General features: G+C 36.9%; 2 protein-coding genes across 8 annotated transcripts in view; one reads left to right on the top strand and one right to left on the bottom strand.

The window, feature by feature from the left end:
• Nucleotides 1–13045, top strand: part of LOC120531382 (dual specificity protein kinase CLK4-like) — a 28432-nt gene extending 15387 nt beyond the window's left edge. For all 4 annotated transcript variants that reach the window (XM_039756751.1, XM_039756749.1, XM_039756753.1 and 1 more), the window contains 8 exons: nt 1600–1716; nt 3097–3263; nt 5138–5232; nt 5317–5446; nt 5558–5640; nt 10513–10592; nt 10728–10818; nt 11358–13045. In XM_039756751.1, the coding sequence (XP_039612685.1) occupies nt 1600–1716; nt 3097–3263; nt 5138–5232; nt 5317–5446; nt 5558–5640; nt 10513–10592; nt 10728–10818; nt 11358–11498 (904 nt within the window). In that variant the 3' untranslated portion in view covers nt 11499–13045. The remainder of the gene's footprint in view (nt 1–1599; nt 1717–3096; nt 3264–5137; nt 5233–5316; nt 5447–5557; nt 5641–10512; nt 10593–10727; nt 10819–11357) is intronic.
• usp32 (ubiquitin specific peptidase 32) overlaps nt 12521–25092 on the bottom strand; it is a 209923-nt gene continuing 197351 nt past the window's right edge. For all 4 annotated transcript variants that reach the window (XM_039756745.1, XM_039756747.1, XM_039756746.1 and 1 more), the window contains exons 32-34: nt 23083–23534; nt 18324–18416; nt 12521–14479 (exon numbers count right to left, since the gene is read on the bottom strand). In XM_039756745.1, the coding sequence (XP_039612679.1) occupies nt 14306–14479; nt 18324–18416; nt 23083–23534 (719 nt within the window). In that variant the 3' untranslated portion in view covers nt 12521–14305. The remainder of the gene's footprint in view (nt 14480–18323; nt 18417–23082; nt 23535–25092) is intronic.

Raw genomic sequence — 25092 nt, 5'->3', positions numbered from 1 at the left:
CACTACAGTTTTGTGATAAATCTTGTAGTTGCCGATTTTATTATCACTTCAAGGATTTTTCCACTGACAAGTGCATGCCCAGTGAAGGTGAAGGTCTACGTCATTATTGTTTTCCGTTGTTTTAGTGTGGATGGAGATACTTTCATTAACTATGTGAAAACACTGGTGTGGACAGAGATTATTTTTGTTTAAACTAGGGGGCTACGCCCCCTGCTCGCTTCGCTCACCCACTCCCTTGTTTGGTTTACCGGATATACAATTTAAAGAGATTGTTATTTTCATGGAGATTGTTACATATGCATTATTTTCACTTTTACTTAAAACCTTTTGTAAAAACAATACTTGTCCTTTATTTCCGGCCCCGTACGTGGTTACATCTCTTTCTCGCCAGAAGTGTAATGCTGCTCATGTTTGGGGTGTTTGAACGCATGCTAAGGAGATGCCGTCAGATCATCTGCTGTCTTTCTGCTGCTGGCGAGCTGCCTGTTCTGCTTGTTGCATGTCGTTGTTTTAAGAGCTGGGAGCACATGATGTGTGTCTGCCAAAAGCAATCCAACAACTGCTAGGTTAGATGTCTGTGGACTTGTTTTAAATGATGGCTCACTGCCTGGTCTCACGTGACATTGTAAAAACAATAATTGTCCTTTATTTCCGGCCCCGGGTGTGGTTAAATCTCTTTCTTGCAGGATGTATAATGCTGCTCGCGTTGTGAAGGGGTGGGGGCAGCTGCTATTGCGCTGCCCTTCGATCATTTTAAAGCCTGTACAGCCACTGTCCTTTTTGCCACTTTGTGTCTTTGCTGCTCGCGTTGTGATCACTTCTCCGTGATCATAAATATACACCTGACCGAATTGTGTTTTCTTTGAAATTAAACTTGTTGCTGCTTTAACTGTTGTGGGACCACAGATTTTCATAGTGTATGGTCCATTATTGTGTAAATTTACGTTTTGTGCATTGAATGATGTGAAGGCGAAAATATTTGGTTTTCTGCTCTTTGCCTTTTATTTCTGACCTCGCTTTGTCCTGCTATTTTTTCATTTACATCTGGTGCTGATGATTAATTTCCTTTTGTTTGCGCTAATGCAATCTTTTAATCGTCAGCATTTCATTTATAACGTATTGTCCTTTATACGCTTTATATGCACTGAGACCCCTGTATATGTGTGCGCTGCGTGCCTTTACACTACTGATTTTTTTGATGCAAAAATCTCATGTTCTATATCCCCGTGAGACGCTCCGTGGCCATCCTCTTTCGTCTAGCAGGTCTTTTATTTGTCTTCCGTGATCTTAACGTGAAGATCACGTATCATCTCCTAGTCATTCCCCCCCCAACAGGATTTTTTTTTTTATAATAGCGAGAAACGTTCTTAAATGAAAATGTACTAGGTTGAACGTAGTCTAAAGGTGGAGGTTTATTACTGAGTGAATGCTGGTAATTTCTTCCATTTCTTAAAACCTACAGAGAGTTATCAAAGTGATGGTACACTTTTTTAAAAGTCACTGTAGTACAGGCTGAAAAACCTTTATCTAAGACATATGTAAAATGTCTAAAATATTGAAATTCACACATTAGTACCCAATTTTATTTTATTTTTTTAGGGGAGATATTCAGGTGGCCCTGAAGATAGCCAAAGGCATGGATTCATACCGCAAAGCTGCCAGATCGGAGGCCAGGATCCTAGCACACATTAATTTGTGCGACTCAGAAGACCGACAGTATGTTCTCAGTGAATTCCTTTCATTGTTAATTATGAAGTAATTTTTCTGCAGAGAAGGTTCAGCCACATCTGCCAGGCAGCCTCAAAGAGTGCATTCTGTTCCTGAAATTAAATCATGCCCAGGAAACGTATCTAATGATCGTTGTTTCATGATGCCACACTTTCACATGGATATTGATTAATAGACAGACAAACACACAGAACATTATTTGACAAAACTGGTCTTTATAGAAGCTTGATAAATAAGCAAATAAATACATATATATTGTCAGACAGACAGACACACAGAACACTATTTGACCAAACTGGCCTTTATAGAAGCTTGATAAATAAGCAAATACATATATATTGTAACAAACAAATACACACACAAGAATGATTATATAGAAAGAACTTTTGACTTGGCTGTCACAATGTGAAGCAGGTGTATTGCTGTTGGTATAAAGGAGCTCTAGTAGCATTTTCTTGACACACTTCTGCCGAACGATTCGCTGGCTGAAAGTCCTTAGTGTTAGTGTTTCACAAGGAGGATGGGCAACATTGTTCATAATGACACTCAGTTTTGTCTTCAAAGCAGCTCAAAGGCTGCAGAAAACCATGGCCCTTGTACCTCCATCACAAATTGCATTCGTTTTATGTATGAAGTCCGCCTGAAGCAGAATTCAGTCTATCGACGTGCATTTCTTAAGGTGTCCCCTCCATCTACAGAATGTGATTCAGTACCAATAATGTGCACAGTTGTGTCATGTTTGGTTAATGGGATGCAGCATTAACAGCTTCATCATACAAAACAGTTGTGAAAGTGAAACATTTCAATACAGGAAGATGACATTTCTTCATTTTGGGGTAATTGATCCATGGCTTAGTGCCACTGACCCCCAGTTTTGAGATCAAATGCCAGTCTTGTCACTCACTGTGTGGATTGGCCCATTTCCCCATGATGCTCTGTAAAATGGAGGGATGTGACATTAAGTTTAACAAACACATTAATGATTGGAGCAAGGAGATAATTTTTATGATTGCCTCATAGCCTGAGATGGTGCACTCTATTCAAAAGTTATTTAAACTGATTGATTGAATAAAAAAATGTAAAAGTCCTGTTTAGAGTAAACAACGACTGATGGGCACCCAGTCCACAATGGCCACAAAGCAGTTTGTTTCTGCATAGTGGCAGTCATACAAATGATTCAGAGGCACAAAACACTAGTTCAGAAAATGTGGTTTTAATGGAGGAACTGATGAAAGTTTTATCATGGGATACCACCAGGTGGAGCCTGCTCATTGGATTGACTTCTAGGCCATAATCCAAACATGTGATGGGCTCCATGTGTCCAAAATAACCTACAATACCCTGACACTTGTTTGTTTTTTCCCACAGGTCTTGCGTGCGAATGCTAAACTGGTTTCATTTCCATGGCCACGTCTGCATTGTGTTTGAACTGCTGGGTCTTAGCACATATGACTTTCTTCAGGAGAACAACTTCTACCCCTACCCCCTGGAGCAGATCCGACACATGGGCTGGCAGATCTTCAGGGCTGTTGACTGTGTGTAATTTATAAAATATCTGTATTTAAAACGTGGGGATGGCAGCACGTAGGAAATTGGCATTGTTATGTTAAGATGGCCTACGAGTGGCATACAAGAACAGCAGTGGGCTCACACCAATTTCTACAGCTAATTCTAGTTTTTGATCCAATCACGCTTACTGCCTTGTCTTGTTTCTCTCTAATTCTGATTGTGCATGAGTTTCTATAGCTAGTGTAGCTCAAAAGCCAATACATTTTTCACATTAACCCATTTTGTTACATTAACTCTTGCATAGTCACCGGTACTCTGCCTCTGCTTTCTTGCTTCCTTTAGACGTGGGAATTCTTACATTTGTTTTAACACATTTATCTCTTTAAAATGTCTGAATGTTTGTCAAAACTGTTGTCTTATTTGACTGATGCAACAGCCTGATCACAGCTCAAGAAATTCAGACATGGGACTACAGAGTACCTGAGGACATCATGGGTATGTACACATTGTGGGGACCAAAACTTCACATCTTTTGCTGGTCATCCACTTTTACTCATTAGGAATGGGGTGAAGGATTGAATTTAATGGTGGAGAAGAGACACACTCTGACTCAGCTCCGATGTGTGGAGCTTCCATGTCCTCCAAGTCCAGTTCCCTTCTTTATCTAGAAACATGTGCTAACTAATGACTTGTAGGTAGACCAAGTGTGGGTTTACATGCGCGCGATGGAGTGGCACATACTTGATCCCATAGGGATACGGGACTGAGAGGGAGCACAAACTACATGTATGGACCTTGAACCTGGCCTGCTGATGACTTTAAACACACAGCACTTTCCAACCTGCTCATCCAGCTCAGGGTGACTTACGGCCAGAGCCTATCCCAGTAGCACTGGGAACAAGGCAGGACACATTTCCAGAAGGCGGCACCAGCCCATCACAGGGCCACTTTAGAGCCGCCAATGGGGATTCCTTGCACAAGTACAAGGCGGAGAACAAACCCAAAGGCCTGGAAAGCCCTGCGTGGGAATGTAGCTAATGCCCTGTTATTTTTACTCACATCTTTGCCATCCTAATGTTAAGGGGCAGCATTAGAGAAACTTGGGTGTCTCACTAGAGCTGTAGGGGTTGTGCCAGTGAATTCATTTTGTAACGTCGTTCAAAGTAGCATCAATTCAAGAAAGGCTGGAGACAGCGTTATCAAAGTAAGCAGAAATGCCAAGCTGCCAAAAATGTTACGTTTATGACATCCCAATTGGAAACTGAGAAACAAAAGAATTAGTCACAAAAAAATCAAAAGGAGAAATACCTGATGGTTGAAAGCCTGGCCATTGCTTAGTGGAAGACCCCAGCGGTTCACATTCTGATTTGCATCTCCGGTTTACCACTTTAATTGTAGACCTTCATACATAAAAGTAATGTGAAGAAATATTCAATTGGAAGCTGAGAACAACAAATCTAACAATAACAGTCAGTTGTGATATTAACTGTGCACCCAATACATTCTTTCACAGCTTTAGAAAATAACCAGCATGGAGCAGAGACTTCCAGCATCACATTACCATTTTGGAATCCTCAAACTTTGACGTGCTTTTATTTATGCCTTTAAAATGCACATTTGACCCACCAGCTGAACTCCAACCGTTAGGCACAAGTAGCTACACCAGCATATTTGGAACAATCCTTTGTTTTTCAATTCTCAAAGATAAAAGTATTTACTTTTTCGTTAGGGCTTCCTTACTGGTGTTGCATTTCCTTTTATGACCAATAAAATGGTGCCCGCTGTACAACCAGCGGACATGTCTGTGGCAAGGGAATAATGGGATTTAAGTTTCAATAAGTTGCACTTACACAACATATTCAAATGATAAATCATTTTACCATTTTGTCTTTATGTGCAGTTCTACATCAGAGTAAACTGATACACACTGACCTCAAGCCTGAAAATATCCTGTTCATTAATTCGGAGTATTCTGTGGAATACAATGCCAAAATGGTACACATATTTTTACTGTACTCTCAATTTTTTTTAACTAAATCCATAATCTCTTCTCATTTGAAACCTTGTGCTATTTTTCAGAAGAGGTACGAGAAAAAAATTAAGAACCCTGATGTAAAGATAGCAGATTTTGGCAATGCCGTGTATCACGATGAAGACCACAGCTCAGAAATTCAGACCCGGCACTACAGAGCGCCGGAGGTCATCCTGGGTATGTACCCATTGTGGGGGCCGAAACATCACAGCTTCAGCTGGTCATCTACCGTTACTCATCGGGAATTGGGTGCAGGATTTTTACTTGATTCTCACATTTCCCATCTAGGCTTGAAATGGGATCAGTCATGTGACGTGTGGAGTCTGGGATGCATCCTATTGGAATACTACCTTGGATATGTGGTGTTCATGGCAAGTTTTATTAAACAAATTCAGTATGATTATATGCGTTTGCATTTGAGATTTTTCCCAAAATTGTCCTTTACCTGAATTTGTAGTTTTTACTGTCATGATGAAGCACAAACTTAGCGTTACATTTTGTCGTGGAAAAAATTGTATAAAGCATTGCATTTTTCAGCTTGAAAAATAAATTTATTAAATCTCATCTTTTTACTGTAAAATGTGCCAAACTCTAAAAGTACCAAAACAGAAGAGTAGAAAGTATAATGATGACATAAATAATAATAAAAATGCAAATATGTGATATACTGCCAAACTGTGTCATTTGTGTGGTATATCTTGAAGTATGGTGAAACACACAATCCAAAGTCACTGTCAGGACAATAATAGTGTGATTCCCTGTGGATTTTCTTTCCAGATTGATCAGCTTTTGAAAAGCACACTGCACATGTGCGATTGACATGAACGTCAGCTTCAGATTTATCAGAATCACTTTCGATTTCACTGTCCGTTTCAATTGCACTGCCTGAAGACAGATTCGCTTTATCTTCACTGCTCATATCACTGTCAAGAGCGTGCAATACCTGGGCGGCTGAAAAACGTTTCTGCACCATTGCCTGGGTAACACTTGAGCCTGTCGCTTACACAAGACATGCCTATATCATTTTCCTGAGCAACGCTCGGCACAAGCGCTGTTCGAAGTTTTACATCCTAAGTAATCCTCGGGCCTAATGCTTATGTGAGATGTGTCTATACAATTGCCAGAGTGATGCTCGGGTCTAATGTTAAGGAGGTTTAATTTTGCACAATATATAGGAGGTTGCACGGTTTTTGTCTTTTCTATACACTAGTCTGCTTGTATCCTTGGGATGAGTGGAACTCACCAAATTTGTTACTGAGATTGGTCTACTATCACGCCCAAAGCTTAACACACACAGAAAGATTTACACGCGTACATGGACCCAATCCACTTAAACAATGTAAGAAAGATGTGCTGCAGTGCCTGTCACTCTACAGTACTCCATATAGGGACTCACTATCTTTTGCACGAACAACATACAGGAGCGTCTGGATATAACTCAGATCTAAATGTAACTTTGGTTTATAAGAATATTCTAGACACAGGAAAACTTTATATGCTACTTACCATCCAAAAATGTTTTACTTCTACCACATTGTTGTTCTACTAGAAACGTTCTTCCTCTGTCTGATTCCCCTGTAGGAAAAGAACAGTGGCAGTCTCTCCTACACGAGTGCCCTGTAATTTATGAATTTAATCACTCTAGATATAAAGACAAGTATAGACATTTAAAAGCAATGTGATATTTATTAAAATCAAATAATAGCAATAGAAAAAGCAATACAAAATATCAACAAACATCTTGGAAAGCATACTGAGGATTAGCAGCAATATCAAATGAGGATGTTGTCCTGGGCTGCTTTTAGATTTAGTAGTTGGGCTGATGTCCAGATGAAATGTCTCCTTCTCTGATGCACCTGTCTGACGTCGCCCTCTGGTCTCTCAGACAGACTGTTAATGTCAAAAATTAATGTGGGGCTTCACACTTCATGACACTATTACAGTGGCATGCAAAGGTTTGGGCATCCATGTTTGAAATGTCTGTTGTGAACAGTTAAGTCAGAAGATGAATTGATAACCAAAAGGCAGAAAGTTAAAGATTACAGATTACATTTCTTTTCAGCATTTTATGCAACATTAGTACATTGTTTTTGTTTTGTACAATTGTACACTGAAAAAAGGAAAAGAGCAGCATGCAAAAGTTAGAGCACCCTAATATATTTGAAGTCTTGTGTAACTTTTACCAAGGGCCTTGGTAATTACCTTAGTTAATTAGGGCTATGGCTTGTTCACGGTCACCTGCTGGAAACCCCAGATGATGCAAACTGCCAAGCTGTGTAAATTCTCAGACTCCTCAAACCTTGTCCCAAAACTCGGCAGCCATGGGCTCCTCTAAGCAGCTGCCTAGAACTCTGGAAAAATAAAATAATAGATGCTCACAAGGCAGGAGAAGGCAACAAGAACATAGTAAAAGTTTTCAGGTAGCTGTTTCCTTAGTTCATAATCTTATTAAGAAATGGCAGTTAACAGAAAGGTGGAGGTTAAGTTGAAGTCTGGAAGACCAAGAAAACATTCTGAAAGAACTGCTTGTTGGATTGCTGAAAAGGAATATAAAAAGACCATTTGACTGCAAAAGATCTTCAGGAAAATTTAGCAGACTCTGGAGTGGTGGTGGTGTGCTGTGTTACTGTGCAGTGACATTTGAGCAAATATTACCTTCATGGCAGAGTTAGCAGAAGAAAACCTTTACTGCATCCTAGCCACAGAATTCAGTGCCTGAAGTATGTATCTAAACAAGCCTGGTGCATTTTGAATTCAAGTCCTGTGCACTGATACAAAGGTATGTTTGGAGAGAAAAGGGTGCTGAATTCTAGGAAAAGAACACCTCTCCAACTACTAAGTATGGGGGTGGATCGATCATGCTTTGGGCTTGCATTACAGCCAGTGGCACAGGGAACATGTCATTTTTAGAGGAAAGAATGGAGTTGAATACCAGCAAAGTTTGAAAGCAATATCACACCATCTGTAAAAAAAAACAAAAAAACAAAACTGAAGTTAAAAAGGGCACAAGATAATGATCCAAAACACACCTCAAAATCTACAATGGAATATACTCACAAGAGGGATAAGCTGACAGTTTTGACATAGCCCTTAAAATCCCCAAAACCCAAAGGGCGTGTTACTAAATACTGACCATGTTGGGTAGCCGAAGTTTTGCTTCAGGTCCTTTTCATTTTTTTTGGAATTTTGTACCTGTGAATGATGGAAATAATGATATAATCTTGCTCAAAATATTAAAATAAATGTTTCATCTTTAACTTTATGCCTTTTGGTGATCAGTTCATCATCTGATTACTTAGCTATTCACAGTAACAGACAATTTAAGTAAGGGTGCCCAAACTTTTGCATGCCACTTGTATAAATGGCAACCTATCCTGGTGATGGATGATTTTGGTTAAACCATTTTTAATCATCATACTTTACCTGTGCAATCTGTAAAATTGTTTGATCATTTTTGATCATTTTAAACTATTATAAATTAAAGAATGTTTAAGATGTAATTAAACAAGAAAAAGAAAATGCACTAGTTACAGCAAAGAAAGAAAGAAAGAATGCAGATGTAGTTAGCTAAACTGCCAACAAAAGTCTTTACGGTTCAGTTCAGCGCATTTGAACAAAAACTTGTAATTGAGAGAGTGCAGCTTGTTTAGAGTCTAGGGGCTCCTGAGCAATATTTCAGACTTCATTTTTTAAACATTTGAACATTTTTTCTTTTAAATTTTGTTGTCATAATAAAACACCGATAGAAAAAAATATAATCATGCAACATATGATTACATTATACCAAAAATGAATATCCGAAAAGTGAAATCTCTCCCTTACCCAGTGAAGTAAGCTGTTTGATAACAAAAAGCCAAATATATACTCGTACTGCGGTTCTTCATATTAACTGAAACATCAGAAGTGAAACAGAAAGACAGGCAGTGGCCCAGCTGACTTATTTTAAAGTACTATAGATTAATTCTTTTTGAAGTAAAACACAACATTAATAACAAAAAAACAAATAAGCACCATTTCTCACAATGAGATTTTTTTTTTCTAGTGTTAGATAATAACACATCATTTTCCCAAAGTTATGTAGACTGCATTACAGTTCCTCTAGTAAAACACACTTGGCTGGCGTGCTGAAGCCGTACCATAGGAAATCACTGTGAGTTTATTACTAGACAATTAAATCCTATCTAATGAACATATGAATGCTGCTGTGAAAGCAGCTGGAAGTCCAGCACTATCTAAAAGATAGCAATACATGCGTACAATATAATGAACTTTCAGTTTTTATCTTTAGAGTTAATGAAGTTGTTGGTGTCATTCTGGCCATGCTATGGAAAGCCTTGCTAGTCTGTTATATGTTTGCAATGCAGAGAACAAGTAGAAATAATGAGATTTTTATTATACCAGTCTGCTAGATCTTTACACAGGGCTTGGGCCCCATAATAATTTAGTATGGCACTAATGGTGTAACATGTGGGATTATTTTGTATGGGTACTGCTAAACAACCATACACACCATGGGGGTTAGTTACCAAATATGTTGTAAAAAGGATAATAAAGTGCATGCATTTACTGAGATGGAATGTGTGTTCTTGCTCTTCTCGAACACATTTACAGACTGGGGTGCCTTTGCTGTTGATTTTGCATGTTCTTCCTGTGTTTGCATTTCCTTCTACAGGCTAATGGGGTTGGCAAGGGTCCATAAATTAGCCCAGTGTGTAAGTATTTGTTTCCTAACTGCACATCAATCTTCCTCTAATTACAGGTTTAGTGGTATAATGGTTAGCACTTGTTGCCCTGAGCTCCAGAACATTGGTTAAATACTTGTGTGTTATCTTTAAATTGGAGTTTGTTTTTTTTTTTTTTTTTCCTTTTTCTTGCTATAAATAATTTAATTTTGTCAGGCACAGGTTACAAAGCTTGTTTCAGAGATTAGTTATGACTTGTTATGTCAACTCTTTTAGGATAAAGGTCAGAGTTTTCCACAGTCTTAATGAAGCTTGATAAAGTGTTTTATTCTTATAGTGTGACATCCTTTAAATGTGAATTTTCCGACATTGCCAGGAGCAAATGGCATATGATAAAAGTTTGATAAACAGTGGGATTCATTTTGATAATTTCATTTTGAATATGAAAAGCATAACTAATAATGGGATACGTGAATTCAATTAAGGACAATTATTCAACTAAATATTTTAAACTTTGCAATATTGGTATCTTATTTTTTAAACTAATTTCTGTTTTTTTAGACTCATGACAGCAAAGAGCATCTTGCAATGATGGAAAGGATCCTTGGGCCAATACCACTCAGCTTATTTCTTCAAACAAAGTAGGCATATCTTAGACCTGCCCATGAGCTCCTAGTATTTTAGAAAACAAATTAAAAACTGAATTACCGTAAAGCATTGTTTTGAATGTTTCTATATTGATTCCACTTGTTTTTCCTCTTGCCCTGTTCTTTAAGGAGGCAAAGATATGTTACCGGGGATCACCTTGACAGCTGTGAATACACTGCAACAAGAGCACAAATCAGGAAACGCTGCAAATCACTGAAGGTAATAAATCAGACATAATTAGGAAGAAAAATTCATACAATTTAAATGGTAAGCCTTATTCAATAATGCACAGATTTTAGAATGTCCCAATGTGACAATTTTACAAAAGCATTTACACAAGAGATGCTGTTCCAGGCAAGAGTTGCTTACTAAAGCATAATGAGTGTCTGGGCCTGCCCTGTGTCATCTATAATGTGCAATACACCAGCCACTGTCCATTTCAAATGCTTAAAATGTGATTACAGGAAATCAGTAAAACAAGAAAAAGCTAAGCAAAATCTAAAAATACCACACTTACTTACAGGCAAGACTCAAAGTATGAAGTTTGGTTTGGTTAAGACGTAATAAATTTTTGCTTCAGATGTAAATGTTAGTAGTTCCATTTTTTATTGTTAAAAAGGACTATGAAAAGATATTAACAAGATGAAATATTAAGTCAAGGTTTTTTTTGGTAAGGCAGAGAATGCAACTGTACTACATATACATGAATACATTTGAAAATGAACTTACAGTAATTATTATTTTTTTGCTCTTCTTAGAACTATAGGACTACCGAAGATTCTGATCACATTGCACTTTTTGACTTAATTCAAAAGACACTGGAATACATCCCTGAAAGAAGAATTTCTCCATCTGAAGTTCTAAAGCATTTATTTTTTCATCCTCTGCAGCAGACTTAACCGTAATGGCTGTCCGCTTTGCTGGTTTCTGTATTTCATCTTAGTATGTTTCTATTACAGTAGATGAGAGGCTAGCTTGCCAGTCACATTTCTCATTATTCATGAGCATAAATGCTATAATACAGTAACACAACACCTCTTAGTTCACAGCACATGGTCTCAAACTCTAGCTTCTGCTTTTTTTTTTTTCTTGGCATGGGCTATTGGGGATATTTATAAAGTATGCAAACATCTAAACAAGTTCAGCAGAAGAAATGTGTGATTTTTCAGTGTTCATATATTATTAACATACAGTAGCTTAATATCATGGGCATGAGTAGTTTAAGTTACTAAGGGTCATCCCGACACACTGAGCAAATATCTTATTCATATGTAATCCACAACATTTACCACTATACCATCAGTATTATCTTATTTTCAAATGAATCCAATGGAAACAGAACATAGTAAATAAAGCATTAAAACAAAACAAAAGCTCACTGCCAAAAGTACTGAATTTTAAGCAAATGCATCCTTTTTGAACAAAATACCTATTTTTCTTCACTATACAGCTAAATGTTTGTCCTTTGTACATTTTATACAAACCATTATTTTTGAATAAGCCAAATTAATAATGTACAGTGACTTTAAAGGGACAGGTCATACAGAGTAGAAATTAGTCTGGATGCAGTAAATGCAGTCAGACCTTCAAGTTTATTACTATTCAGTGTTGTTCTACAAGGAAATCCTAGGAAAAGCATTTACACAGGAGGAGAAATATGAGAGGGTGACAAAGAGCATCCTTAGCATAAACATAATATCTACCAGCAATAAATGCTTAAAAATTGTGCTTCATAACTGCATATATCTATAAAAATGTCAGAGGTATTATCCCGCTGCACATCAGTACCTGCTTGTCAGAAATCAGCTGTTCATGAGGGAATTTTAATGTACAGTATGGATAATTTCTGAGAGAGATAAGTGAAAAGAAATAAGGTATGATAAACAAAACAGTCAAATTATCCATTAAATAAACCACCTTATTTTTATAATTGCAGTAATGTTATTTAATTTGTTTTCTGAATATTGGTTACAGAGGAACAAATCACACTATACAATAACTGGAACATTTTTACATATAATATCTGAATACATCACTTTCATTAACTTATTTACACATCATCTATGTACAGAAAAAAATTAGTCAGTGCAATGTGAAGTTTTTTTTTACACATATTTACAAAATAAAAATTAATTTAATAAATTTCATAGGAATCCTTAAAAATTAATAACCAAAGTAAATAACAGGCAAGAACATAAGACTGCACTACCACATCAGATCAGGGCGGCAGGACAAGCAATGGCTTTCATTACTGATATCTCATGTGGCAAAAGAAGAGATATCTCAAATATCTTGTGGCAATCAATACTTAAAAGTATACTTGATATTTAATAGTACTAGTAGATGGTAGTGTAGACAGTAGTGTATTTTTTCATTAATACACACTTTACAGTTTGTGTTTTTACTTTTTACAAAAGTATTAAACAATAAAACGGTTTCAATTAAAGAAAATGGTATTTATGTTTTGGAACTACATTGTCAGAGAATTACAATTCATTGTAATTTTTATATATATATATATATATATATATATATAAACCTCATGTGACTTTCCAGCATTTTTGATCATCAGTTTAGAAATCTGGGCTTACCAGCTTAAATATCCTTGCATGTAAGGCAGAACTATTGCTATTGCCAAAAATCAGCACTCGGAACAAAATGACATTCAGCCTACAACTTCATATTCCCAATGGCCATAACAGAAAAGTGGCTCATGAATGTGAAATATTTCGCAAACCAATTCATCAAGCAGTGACAAGTTTGTTCATCATTTAAAGGTGGAAAACAAAGAGGCCAGAGGTACTTTGAACATAAATAGAAATGTATTTCACGTAAAAGGCATATTTAAGCCCAGAATTTCCAAACATTCATTGAAAGGGAGAAAATGAAAGGTGATTTTATTAAAAAAAAAGGGGTCTGGAATTCAAACACAAAAAATGAAAAAATTAAAACAGAATATTTAATTTAAAATGTCCAAGAAAATAAATAAAAGCAAAGATGAAAACTAGAAACCTTTCCAGATGCATGGTAAATGCACATAACCCCACACATTAAAATAAAATAAAAAGAAGAAAGAAAAAGCAACTTGAAATAAACTTGAAATAATCCATCAATCACTTAACTCTTCCAAGGCTCGGTACAGAATTCAAAGTGTTTCCATTTCTTTCAGATGATGTGTAATACGGAAGTACATTTGAAGGCTCCACTGTCACACAATGGTTAGGGAAAGTAAGCTTAGGGCATGCTACTGTTAGCTTTAAATAAGTACACTGCAAGAAATGTCTGAGGTAGCATATAAAAGTTTCTGCTGGCAATGCCAAAATATTAAAAACTGAAAAAGAAGTCTGTTGTTTATGCCTGTAGTTTAAAAACCAAACACTCGGAACGGGCATGGCCGGGAAAGCATTTTGCATGACACAGTATTTTCTATCATACTTTAACACAAAAAGATTAAAATCCTACTACAGCTGTCCTGAAAGTGCTTTCGACACATTAAATTGAATGGCTGGACAGTAAATGGTGTGTTTAGTTAGCTGTCATACTGACATTCCACATATAATGTACCAAGATGCAGTGGCCGTTGAAAAAGACAGCTTGTGCTTAAAGTGTACAGAACTAATTGGTAAAACATGGTTTCCTTTGCTACAGGCTTCAGTGGTTTAGCACAGTTTTGTAGACAAGTCTGCATGTGCAAACAGAGAAAACATCATTGGAGGACACAGTATTTTTTGTAATCGGACTCAAAGTCTTCATCCATACTGCTAGTATCAGCCATTTTCTTTCCATCTATCTTTGGCAGGAACTGTGCATAGTCCACCCCTTGCTGCTCATAGAAGAGAATGTAGGCAGAATCTGTGTCAATCTCATCTGAATGTACCTCCTGTAATGAAATATGAAATATATAAATCCTTAGTCATTTCACCAGGAAGAAAAAATAAGTTTAATTTTTATATTACATTGAGAAATTTACAGTTCACAAAAAATACCTGATTAGTATATACCTTTGTAGTATTTCAAGCTTATCAAATATAGGGTCATTGTATGCAATTCTTTTTCAAAAATGAAAATTGAAAGAACCATTCTAATAAGAGTCCAGAGCTGAAAATGTTATCCATAACATTGTGTATTTTTTGTAGTTGCTGCCAAATGTATATAGTACAGCATAGTAAAAAGGAGGAAATGTAATCTTACATATGTGTTTAAACCGATTCATTCAGCAACTGAATGATTATGTACAGGTTTATTTTGAGGGGTGTCATTAGCAAAAACCCTTTACCTGGCAGTAAGTCAAAGGAATTCACTTTCTAGGTCTACCATCTGATAAGACTGCATCAGTCACAACTGAATGACACCAATACTGGCTCAGTGTGGTCTCAGTGTTAAATGCTACCTATCAGCTTATCTTGCTGTGTGCTTGTTGCTCGATTAGTGCTGTCTGGGGTGGGCATGTCTTATTAGGGGATTGAACTAGGTAAAGATATGTCTCTAAATTAGTTTTTTTCTCTCTTTCATAGTTTTAAAACTACTATGTATAAATTATTTTTGGTGCTTTTTATTATTAAGGGACGCTTATGGTATTTTCCGCCATTGGACAAGCAAAAAGCACGTTGCCCGGTTTGTTGTCAAGTCATTTTAAAAATTTTCCCACTGCGATAGTGCCAAGGTTCTGGCAGACCCACAGGTTTCTGCTAAAACATGTGTAGTAGCAGTTGAGAAAGTTTGACTGGTTAAAAAATTTTTGGTCTGTGAATGAACAATTCAGTTGTGGATTTTGTAAAGGACTAGTCTCTAACGAACAAACTTGTTGAAGAAGGGGGGTTATTAATGAAGCTTTAGTATCTTGTATTACCTTTATCAGCACCAGCAATGAATGTAACAATCTCAAATGAAAAATTACATTTTACGGAATAAACTGCAACACTGCAGTTGGGTTATACCTGACATAGACTAGATACCCATACGGTTTAAAATGTAATCACACAGTGTCCTTTCGGAGGTAAATGTTTATGACAGTAGCCACTTATGCACAAGGTGTACCGCCAGTGTTGCTTTTGTATGTTAAAATTAACCCACAAGTCAAGCAAAAGCAGTAATGGTATTTTTGGATACCCAACAGTGTCTTCTTCTACTGCTGGACCCAGCCACTTTTCCTGAAATTTACATGCTCGTGATGTGAGAAGTAAGGGGCATAACCGGGTCAGTTAAAATCTCATGAAGAATTCCAATAGAGAGAGGGGTAGATACTTTATTAATCCCCAAGGGGAAATTCACATATTCCAGCAGCAGCATACTGATAAAAACAATACAGTAGACCGACTTCGCGGCCTCAGTTACTCACAGATTTTTCCTTAGAACCTAACTAATAATTGTTAACAAGAACCACAAATATCCTCCCAGCAATTTTTATGGCTTTTTTCGTGGCTGTACTGTACTGTAGAGAGAACAGGAAGCAGCTGTAGAGAAAACCACGACTTGGGATGGTGAAAACAGCCAATAGAATTTGAAACTGCAACTCCCAGCAGTGGCTCTGATTGGTCTTCTGCTGAAGGTGCTGGGGCTGTCGAGGTCAAAGGATGTCAGCACGGCTTTTAAAAAGGAGGCCGGTGAGCAAAAGCAACAAAAAAAAAAAAAGTTTTTGTAATTTGTGTTTCAAGTTCTGTCTGTCTGCCTTCTGTTGGGTTACCTGTACTTATTCATTTTGTCCTGGATCGTTTCGTGCATCTGGATTGTCTACCTGTGTACATGAGGACTGTAAGTGGATTCATGGCCATCCTGCAAAGAAAGGAGCGCTCCTGAACCCGTCTTCACCATTTCAGGAACTACTGGTAGGACTATCTGTACATTCCCATTCAACGTGCGGATCTCTGGACTATCTATTTTCATCATTACATTTCATCCGTTGCAGTTTTTCATAAACTTTTTCATTATTTACTGTGTGTGTTTTGTTTGTGCTTTGTTGCATCTAATGTGTAATCGCTGTAAGGGGAACGGGGTGGTATCGTTGTTATCTTATTTCATTTGTTTTCATTACATTCTTTATTTGCTGTTTGATTACTGGTTTGCTTTGTTTTTGTGACTGTTTGTGAGTGCTCGCGTCAGGTCAAGGCTGGAATCTCCACCATAAAAATAAATAAATCACCGTCTTCTCAATTACGGCTTCTCACGCAACGCAACGCTTACTTAACAGCCTGGTCCGTACCAGACCTTTTTGGCTGATTTCTTTGTTTTCCTCTTCTTCCCCAGACAAGGGTTGTGCTCCTCTATGATGTTTGTTTGTTGTTTAATTGTTAACTAACTGCATGCTGAGCACCTTTTACTTCTGAAAGACGTTTGTTTAAAGTGCTTGTGTGCAATTCTGTGACCCAAGCTGCACTATGATTAGCCTGCCAGCGTTAGCGTTTTGTCTGTGTGTTCTTGCTTGCAGCCAGTTTAAACGCAATTGGCTCAGTGATTTACATCCATGGTGTCAGTTGCACTTTGTATATATTATTCCAGTAGTTTTTAAAATAGTTTTTACTTCATTAGCAGTGTGTAAAATGATCAGCGTTGCAGTAATTGTGATGCTCTTTGCATGAAAAAAAATGTTTTTACTTTAAAATGTAACTTTTTCTTTGTTAATTGTGACGTTTACTTAAAGTGCAGCAAAAAAAGTATTTGCATCCAACGATGCATTAACCCCCAAGTGTCTGGCAGTTTAATGGTTAAAGCCCCAAGATGCTGCTGAAACGAGCTGCACCATCTAAGGCCTTAGGCAATGAAAACGCGCTTGCATGAATTACAGTACATATGGCAGTAACATCGGTATTTTACATTCTAGCACTGCGGGAGACATACCAGTACAGTATACAGGTTTACCTTTACACTCTTTATTTTTAGGTAATGTATTAAGCGGATCTGAAGTTAAAGTGTTTTGGGGGCATATTTAGGGTTTAAACAATGAAAATAGGCTTTTTTTTTTAACCACATCCAAAATTTGCGTTTTTTCACAATTCGCGGGTGCTCTAGCAACATAACCCCCGTGAATTCTGGGGGTGTACTGTATGCGTGTATAATCAACTCAGGAGATAATCAACAAACACAAGCATGTACCAATAATCATTCTTATTCTTGGGAAGTGGGCTAACAATATCTAACCCACCCTTCTCCAAAGGGACATCCAAAATAGGCATCGGTGAGAGATGAGTCCTAGCACGTCTATGAGCGGAAATAACTTGACAGTCGGGGCAGCCAATTCAGCCAATTAAAGTGTTTCAAAATGCAATCCCTTGTCTTCTCTGACCCCCCAAGTCATGGGTGTGAGTAATTTTTAAAACTGCCTCTCTATACCTGGATGGGACCACAAATTGTTCAATCAGGCCTTCCCCTATGGAATCAGAAATCACCTCATATAAGAAACCACCCTTAATCAAAATGTGTGGTGTTTTGACATTTGGGTCCTCCCACTCCATACATTGTTTGTGACATGTGCTTGTTTAAATGCAAAGTCTAAGCTGCTGTCAACCTGTTGCATGTGTTCAAACTCTGTCAAAAGTGTCAGTTTTGTTTCCAGCCATTCAAAAAAAAAAAAAAAGATGTTCAAGAAGAGCTTACACTTGTTTATTTTTAAAAGCAGAAGTTTCAAAACATGATCCCACCAGGCTCACATTAAAAGCTGACAAGATAGTAATAAATTAAACTCCATATACAGTATAATTAGAAAAAAATGAAAGAAAAAAAAAACCTACCTTACAGCTGCTGTCATTGTAACAGTACCATTTGTTATTTGGGTTTTTGGCATATGTCACATAATGTCCACCTCCCAATATTCCTGAATGACACTTTAAAAAAAAAAAAAGATTGAAGATTTTATCTCATTCTTAACAACTTAACATGTTTAATTCTAGAAATTCCTTTATAATAAAAAAAATAACAAATACATGTTCTTGCTTTTATGATTAGAATCATGTAAGTGTTGCATATACAGTTGTGCTTGAAGGTTTGTGAACCCTTTAGAATTTTCTATATTTCTGCATAAATATGACCTAAAACATCATCAGATTTTCACTCATGTCCTAAAAGTAGATAAAGAGAATCCAGTTAAACAAATGAGACAAAAATATCATACTTGGTAATTTATTTAAGGAAAATGATCGAATATTACATATTTGTGAGTGGCAAAAGTATGTGAACCTTTTCTTTCAGTATCTGGTGTGACCCCCCCCCTTTGCAGCAATAACTGCAACTAAACGTTTCCGGTAACTTTTGATCATTCCTGCACACCGGCTTGAAAGAATTTTAGCCTCCTCCGTATAGAACAGCTACAACTCTTTGATGTTGGTGGGTTTCCTCATATGAACTGCTCGCTTCAGATCCTTCCACAACATTTCGATTGGATTAAGGTCAGCACTTTGACTTGGCCATTCCAAAACATTAACTTTATTCTTCTTTAACCATTCTTTGGTAGAACAACTTGTGTGCTTAGGGTCGTTGTCTTGCTGCATGACCCAGCTTCTCTTGAGATTCAGCTCATGGACAGATGTCCTGACATTTTCTTTTAGAATTCTCTGATATAATTCAGAATTCATTGTTCCATCAATGAAGGCAAGCTGTCCTGGCCCAGATGCAGCAAAACAAGCCTAAACCATGATACCACCACCACCATGTTTCACAGATGGGATAAGGTTCTTATGCTGGAATGCAGTGTTTTCCTTTCTCCAAACATGACGCTTTTGATTTAAATCAAAAAGGTTCTATTTTGGTCTCATCCTTCCACTAGCCTTCTGGTTTGTCCATGTGATCTTTAGCAAACTGCAGACAAGCAGTAATGTTTTTTTTGGAGAACAGTGGCTTTATGCTTGCAACCCTGCCATGCACACCATTGTTGTTCAGTGTTCTCCTGATGGTGGACTCCTGAACATGAACATTAGCCAATGTGAGAGAGGCCTTCAGTTGCTTAGAAGTTACCCTGGGGTCCTTTGTGACCTCGCCGACTATTACACACCTTGCTCTTGGAGTGATCTTTGTTGGTCAACCACTCATGGGGAGGGTAACAATGGTCTTGAATTTCCTCCATTTGTACACAATCTGTCTGATTGTGGATTGGTGGAGTTCAAACTCTTTAGAGATGGTTTTGTAACCTTTTCCAACTTGATGAGCATCAACAACTCTTTTCCTGAGGTCCTCAGAAATCTTTGTTCGTGCCATGATACACTTCCACAAACATGTATTGTGAAGAGCAGACTTTTAATAGATCCCTCTTCTTTAAATAACAAAGGGTGCCCACTCACACCTGATTGTCATCCCATTGATTGAAAACACCTGACTCTAATTTCACCTTCAAACTAACTGCTAATCCTAGAGGTTCAAATACTTTTGCCACTCACAAATATGTAACATTCGATCATTTTCCTCAATAAATAAATGACCAAGTATAATATTTTTGTCTCATTTGTTTAACTGGTTTCTCTTTATCTACTTTTAGGACTTGAGTGAAAATCTGATGGTTTTAGGTCATATTTATGCAGAAATATAGAAAATTCTAAAGGGTTCACAAACTTTCAAGCACAGCTGTATGACTGCTTTATAATTTAATATACTGGATTAGTGATAAGCAAACCCGCTGAATTTGTCACATCACAAAAGGAAATGTTCACAAAAATAACCAAACTCCTTGAAATGCATTAAAGTCAATGTGGAAGGGGGAACTGAACTAGTGTCAAGGGGATTATAATGGTGCAATGGTCTTTTAAAATGTCCCTGAGGGCTAAGGAAAGGTCTGCCAACAATTCTGAACAGATTATTGTAGCCAAATATGTGATTTCAGCTATGAGGCAGCAGTACTAACCGTTATATCACCATGCCTCAAACAACAACACCCAGATGGAAGGAATACCGCTAATAAAATGCAACAAAAAATGCATCAAATGGCCACAAGCTAGCAATATGAAAATAAAATAGAGATCATTGTGATGAGAGAATGCCAGTCTTGGGGCACACATTAGCCATACCCTGAAGCATTGGCGTGGAAGTGGCTCATTCAATTGTTTGAAGTTATGGCTCTGGGCACAGCAGGAATCTTTTTTGTTGTGCATATACATGTGCAGATACTTCACATTTTCTTCTTTCATCTAGAATAAAGAACCGCCTTCAAAATAGAAATCTTTTGTTTCTAGTTTTTCATGGTGTGTCTTGTGTTTTCTGATAAACAAAGAAGCCCACCCCATCCCCTTATTTTAAGATTGTTGCTAAGCACATGGCTAATTTGCATGCATGATTAGCAATGTGGTGCTGTGTTGCCAGTGCAAAGTGATGATCACAGTGTTATATCTGTTGACGGTACAAGTAATACTGCCAAGTTTTTTATTTTTACTTTCTTGCATACATAGTATAGAGAAAGTATAGGAATCATGAAAAAATTGCACTGAGATTTTGATGAATCTTAATGTTTTAGACCTTCCCGAGTCCAAAAATACCACTTTTTTGAAGTTGTCTGTCTGAGTGCCAGTGTGTAAACACGGTAATGCGAATACTCTGACCAAAGGTCAATGAGATTTTGTACATCTGCTTTATATCGCAAATAAGGAATCCTATCAACTTTTAGGCCACTCTTGACAGCCAGAAGTGGTACTTTATCTGAATTTTCAAGTAAACTATTGATAATGAAAAAAACATACAGATATGAAATTTGAGAATAATTACTCAACCAGAAGTAGTAGTTTATTTAAACAACCATCTGAATGTTTTGTATCATGGAAATATAAATGTGTACACGATATTAAAAACTATTCAATGTAACGCATATTCTTTCAATAACTATTATTAATTTTATTTTAATTTATCTCATATCAATTTCACAATAATGTGTAAACATTGAACACGCCATGTAAATATAAAGATGTAATGGGAACAATAAGCTGCTACGTCCTAGTTGCGTATTTTATCATTTTTTTTATGTGCACCATCATTATCCTAATTAAATATAGCTAAATGCAGTTTTACCTATAGCAATTCTATGTTTTTGGTGACTGTAACTCTTTTTAATTTGCACATAATCTAGGTAATGTATATGTAAGCAGGATGATTGTGTATAGATATTATCAATTAGTTATGATAAAAACAAAGATGATATTTGAGAAATATTGCGCAACTGGAAGTGGTTCTGATTGCCTTTTTCTCTATCTCAGTATACGAGGTTTTTTTTTTTTTAAACCCATGCAAAATGGAAATCTGGTAGTGTTTCTCAGCCTTTGGGGCTTTGGGAGACATTTTTACCGTATTAAGTTTACTAACAACCCACACACAGCAATCAAAGAGCCCAGGAGCTTTAAACGACCTTGAGTGGAAGAAAGGAATTTGGTTAGTGAAGGGAAAAATATCACATAGCACTATTTGGTTGAGGGTGTCTCATTAGCTGAGCTGAAACAATATTTTCAATATTTTTTGTTCCCTCATATACTTGCAACACTGCGATGGTAACAATGATACAGAAACTTTGGCTGCTACAGCTCTGTAATGTCATGTTGTCCTTGCAAAGAAAATGTTTGCCTAAGCCAACAACACCGCAAATTTGCTGGAAAATATTTGGTGAACAATGTTACTGGAGAACACAGCACCCCTTCAGTAGAGAAAGTCATGACCAGGCAAAACTTTTAATTCAGATCTGTACATTTAAACTTTTATAAAGTTGCTAAAGCATTTAAGGAGAGTTTGACATCACAAAACTGTTGCTGAAAACTTATTAAATATGACACTATATAACCACACACATGTTTGAAAAAAATTAACAGTCATAAAACTTGCAGAATGTGGTCCTTTACATTTTGAACTTTTCCAGACCCTTCAAAAATGAGTTTAGTTGGGAAAGCTGGGAATTGCTGACAAGTTTACTGTGATTTACTGTTACAAGTTGGATATGCATGCTTTTGCATCTCACTGGAAAAGGCCGTTGAAGGTAGCAGGGATCATGTTGAAAATAAGAACTGCAGAAAACATAGGGCAATTCAAAAGAACCGAATACTTCAGAAATGTATTACTAAATAATGAAGTGTAATAATGAACATATAGTATGCACAGAATATTAATCATCTTAATTTGTTTTCAGATTTTTGCCCTTGAGGAAATGAAGGAATGCATTCATTGTTGCCATCTCAACCATCAGAAGTGACATACTACCAATGTGACACGAGGGACACATTTTTAGGATTACTAAAAAAACTACACTGCATATTCAAATGATGCTTAGTTAGTGAGTAATACATTTTTAAAAGTATTCAATTCTTTTTGAATCACACTGTACATCTGTGACTATGTCCAAACAATTCTATAATAAAATCACAAGAAAATAAAACTTAAGAATTTAATGGGCACCACTGTCGATACTGTTTCTACTCTTCATTAAATATTTCGATTTTTAAAGACAAACCACAATTTCAACAACGATCTGCAGAACTTAAAAGTACACAGATATGGCTAAGGTTAAAAGGGTAAAAATATCAATGTACTTACTGAAATTGCATATAAGTTGTATATAGGTTTAAGACAGATTTCCTCTCTTTGGTCGTCATTACTGTCTTCATCAGCTTGGTTTTCAGCATGTCCATCACTGCTGCTACTGTTAATAGAGTCAGTTGGTTCCTTTTCTGACAGGGTACCATTAACCAAAACTGCCTCAGTGTCTTTGGCTGACAGGTCTCCTAGTGATGAGTCAGAATTGCCTTCAGCAATACCGTTTTTATTGCTGGCATTGACAGCACAGTCTGAAGAATCTTTTTGGCCAAGATCTGGGCTTCCATCCCTGCTACAGTCCAGGTTTTCTTTACTAGCAGACAGTTTGTGCTTTCCTCCTAGTTGTGGCAAACGTAGTCGTCCTCTTGGTTTCACCACAGTTTTTGGACTGCTGCACACATTACTACTTTTGCTGGTTGATATATTAGCTTTTTGTCCTGGTGAGGGAGGGACTGAAAAAACAGCGCATTTGTCAGAAATGGGAAAAACTTCCCTTTTAGAAAATATTCTAAATAAAAGCTGCAATACTTTTAATAAAAGAGAAATTAAAAATATAAATGATACAATCCCGCACAGTAAAAAGTGAGCTATCAGACTCATTAAAACAGTTAATTGAAAACCACTTTTAAAAAAAAAAAAAATGTTCTAGATGGTTCTAGATGAAACAGGGAATTCTTTTTGATGGAGCAGTGGCTTTTCCTATTTTATGCTGCTTCTATTTCAACTCCAGCTTCATTTGAAAGCAGGCAAATTTACCTGGCCTATCCTGAGGCAGGCATTAATTCCATAAAAATGTTCATATAGCTAAGTTGCCAAGGAGCATGGGTATATTTCAGGACATGAACAGAAATACATTCTTTGTTTAAAATAACAAATAAATAACATCCTTTACATCTTTGACAGCTCTGTGAGAGAACAGTGCGATTTTCTACACTGTGGTGTGCTGGGCTGGTAACCTCACTTCAAAAAAGGCCCTCTAAATAGACAAGATATTTAAAAGGACAGGCTCAGTTTTGGGACACTTGGACCCCTTAGAGCAGTGTTTCCCAAACTCGGTCCTGAGGACCCACTGTGGCTGCAGGTTTTTGTTCCAACCAGCTTCTGTTCTTAATCGGACTCCTAAGCTAATTAAGTGAACTGTTATTTCCCAAGTTCTGTGTTTTGGGAACAATATAGAAATAGAAAACTAAGTTTCATAAAAATATATATATATATTCAAATGAACCAAGCAGTTATATAGGAATAATGTATTTTTTTCTTTTTAACAATATTTTCATCTTGATTTTCATTCTGCTTTTCTAGGTGTTCTAATTTCTTAATTAATCCATTATTTACTAATTAGTAGGTCTGACGCTAAAGTAGTTGCAGCCTTTGATTATTCAGCGTTGTTTGCCAGCGTGTCTGCGCTGCTCATTTCTAATTGTCATTAATAAGATACAACGAAGGGGAAAAACTGCACAGAGAAAGGGCAAAATATAATGAAATCAACAAAAGAGAGTTAAGCATTTAAATCTATAGCAAAAGCAGAAATGTGTCTATAATAATAGCTAATTAAATGAAATCAGTGCTATCTGGTGTTGTCACTGATTAGGAAGCTGGTTGGAACAAAAACCTGCAGCCACAGTGGGTCCCCAGGACTGAGGTTGGGAAACACTGCCTTAGAGGTACTAGCTGTCCTGGTATGCCATATCTTCAATTTTTTAAATAACATGCCTATAATTTCTTTGTATTTTGTTCAGAGAAACAAGATGAACTTGAGAATACAAGTTATCAAATTAAAACATCTGTTTTGATGATTTTACTCAGGCTGTACTGATTATCTTATCACTTGGAAACAGAACTTTAACAGCCAGCCAAATCAAAGTTTCACCATAGCCCACGTCATATCACAAAAATGTGGAATGTTAATATAAATATGGCTTGACCAATGGACCAGAAGAAGGGAAAAGAGGAGAGAAGAAGAAACAGCAAAGATGGAAAGGATGTCAGGAGCGGGCAAAGTCGACATCC

This window comes from Polypterus senegalus, chromosome 6 (assembly GCF_016835505.1).
Source record: "Polypterus senegalus isolate Bchr_013 chromosome 6, ASM1683550v1, whole genome shotgun sequence".
Lineage (NCBI taxonomy): Eukaryota > Metazoa > Chordata > Cladistia > Polypteriformes > Polypteridae > Polypterus > Polypterus senegalus.
Note: the sequence above shows the minus strand (reverse complement) of the source record. Positions and strands in the feature narration are given on the sequence as shown.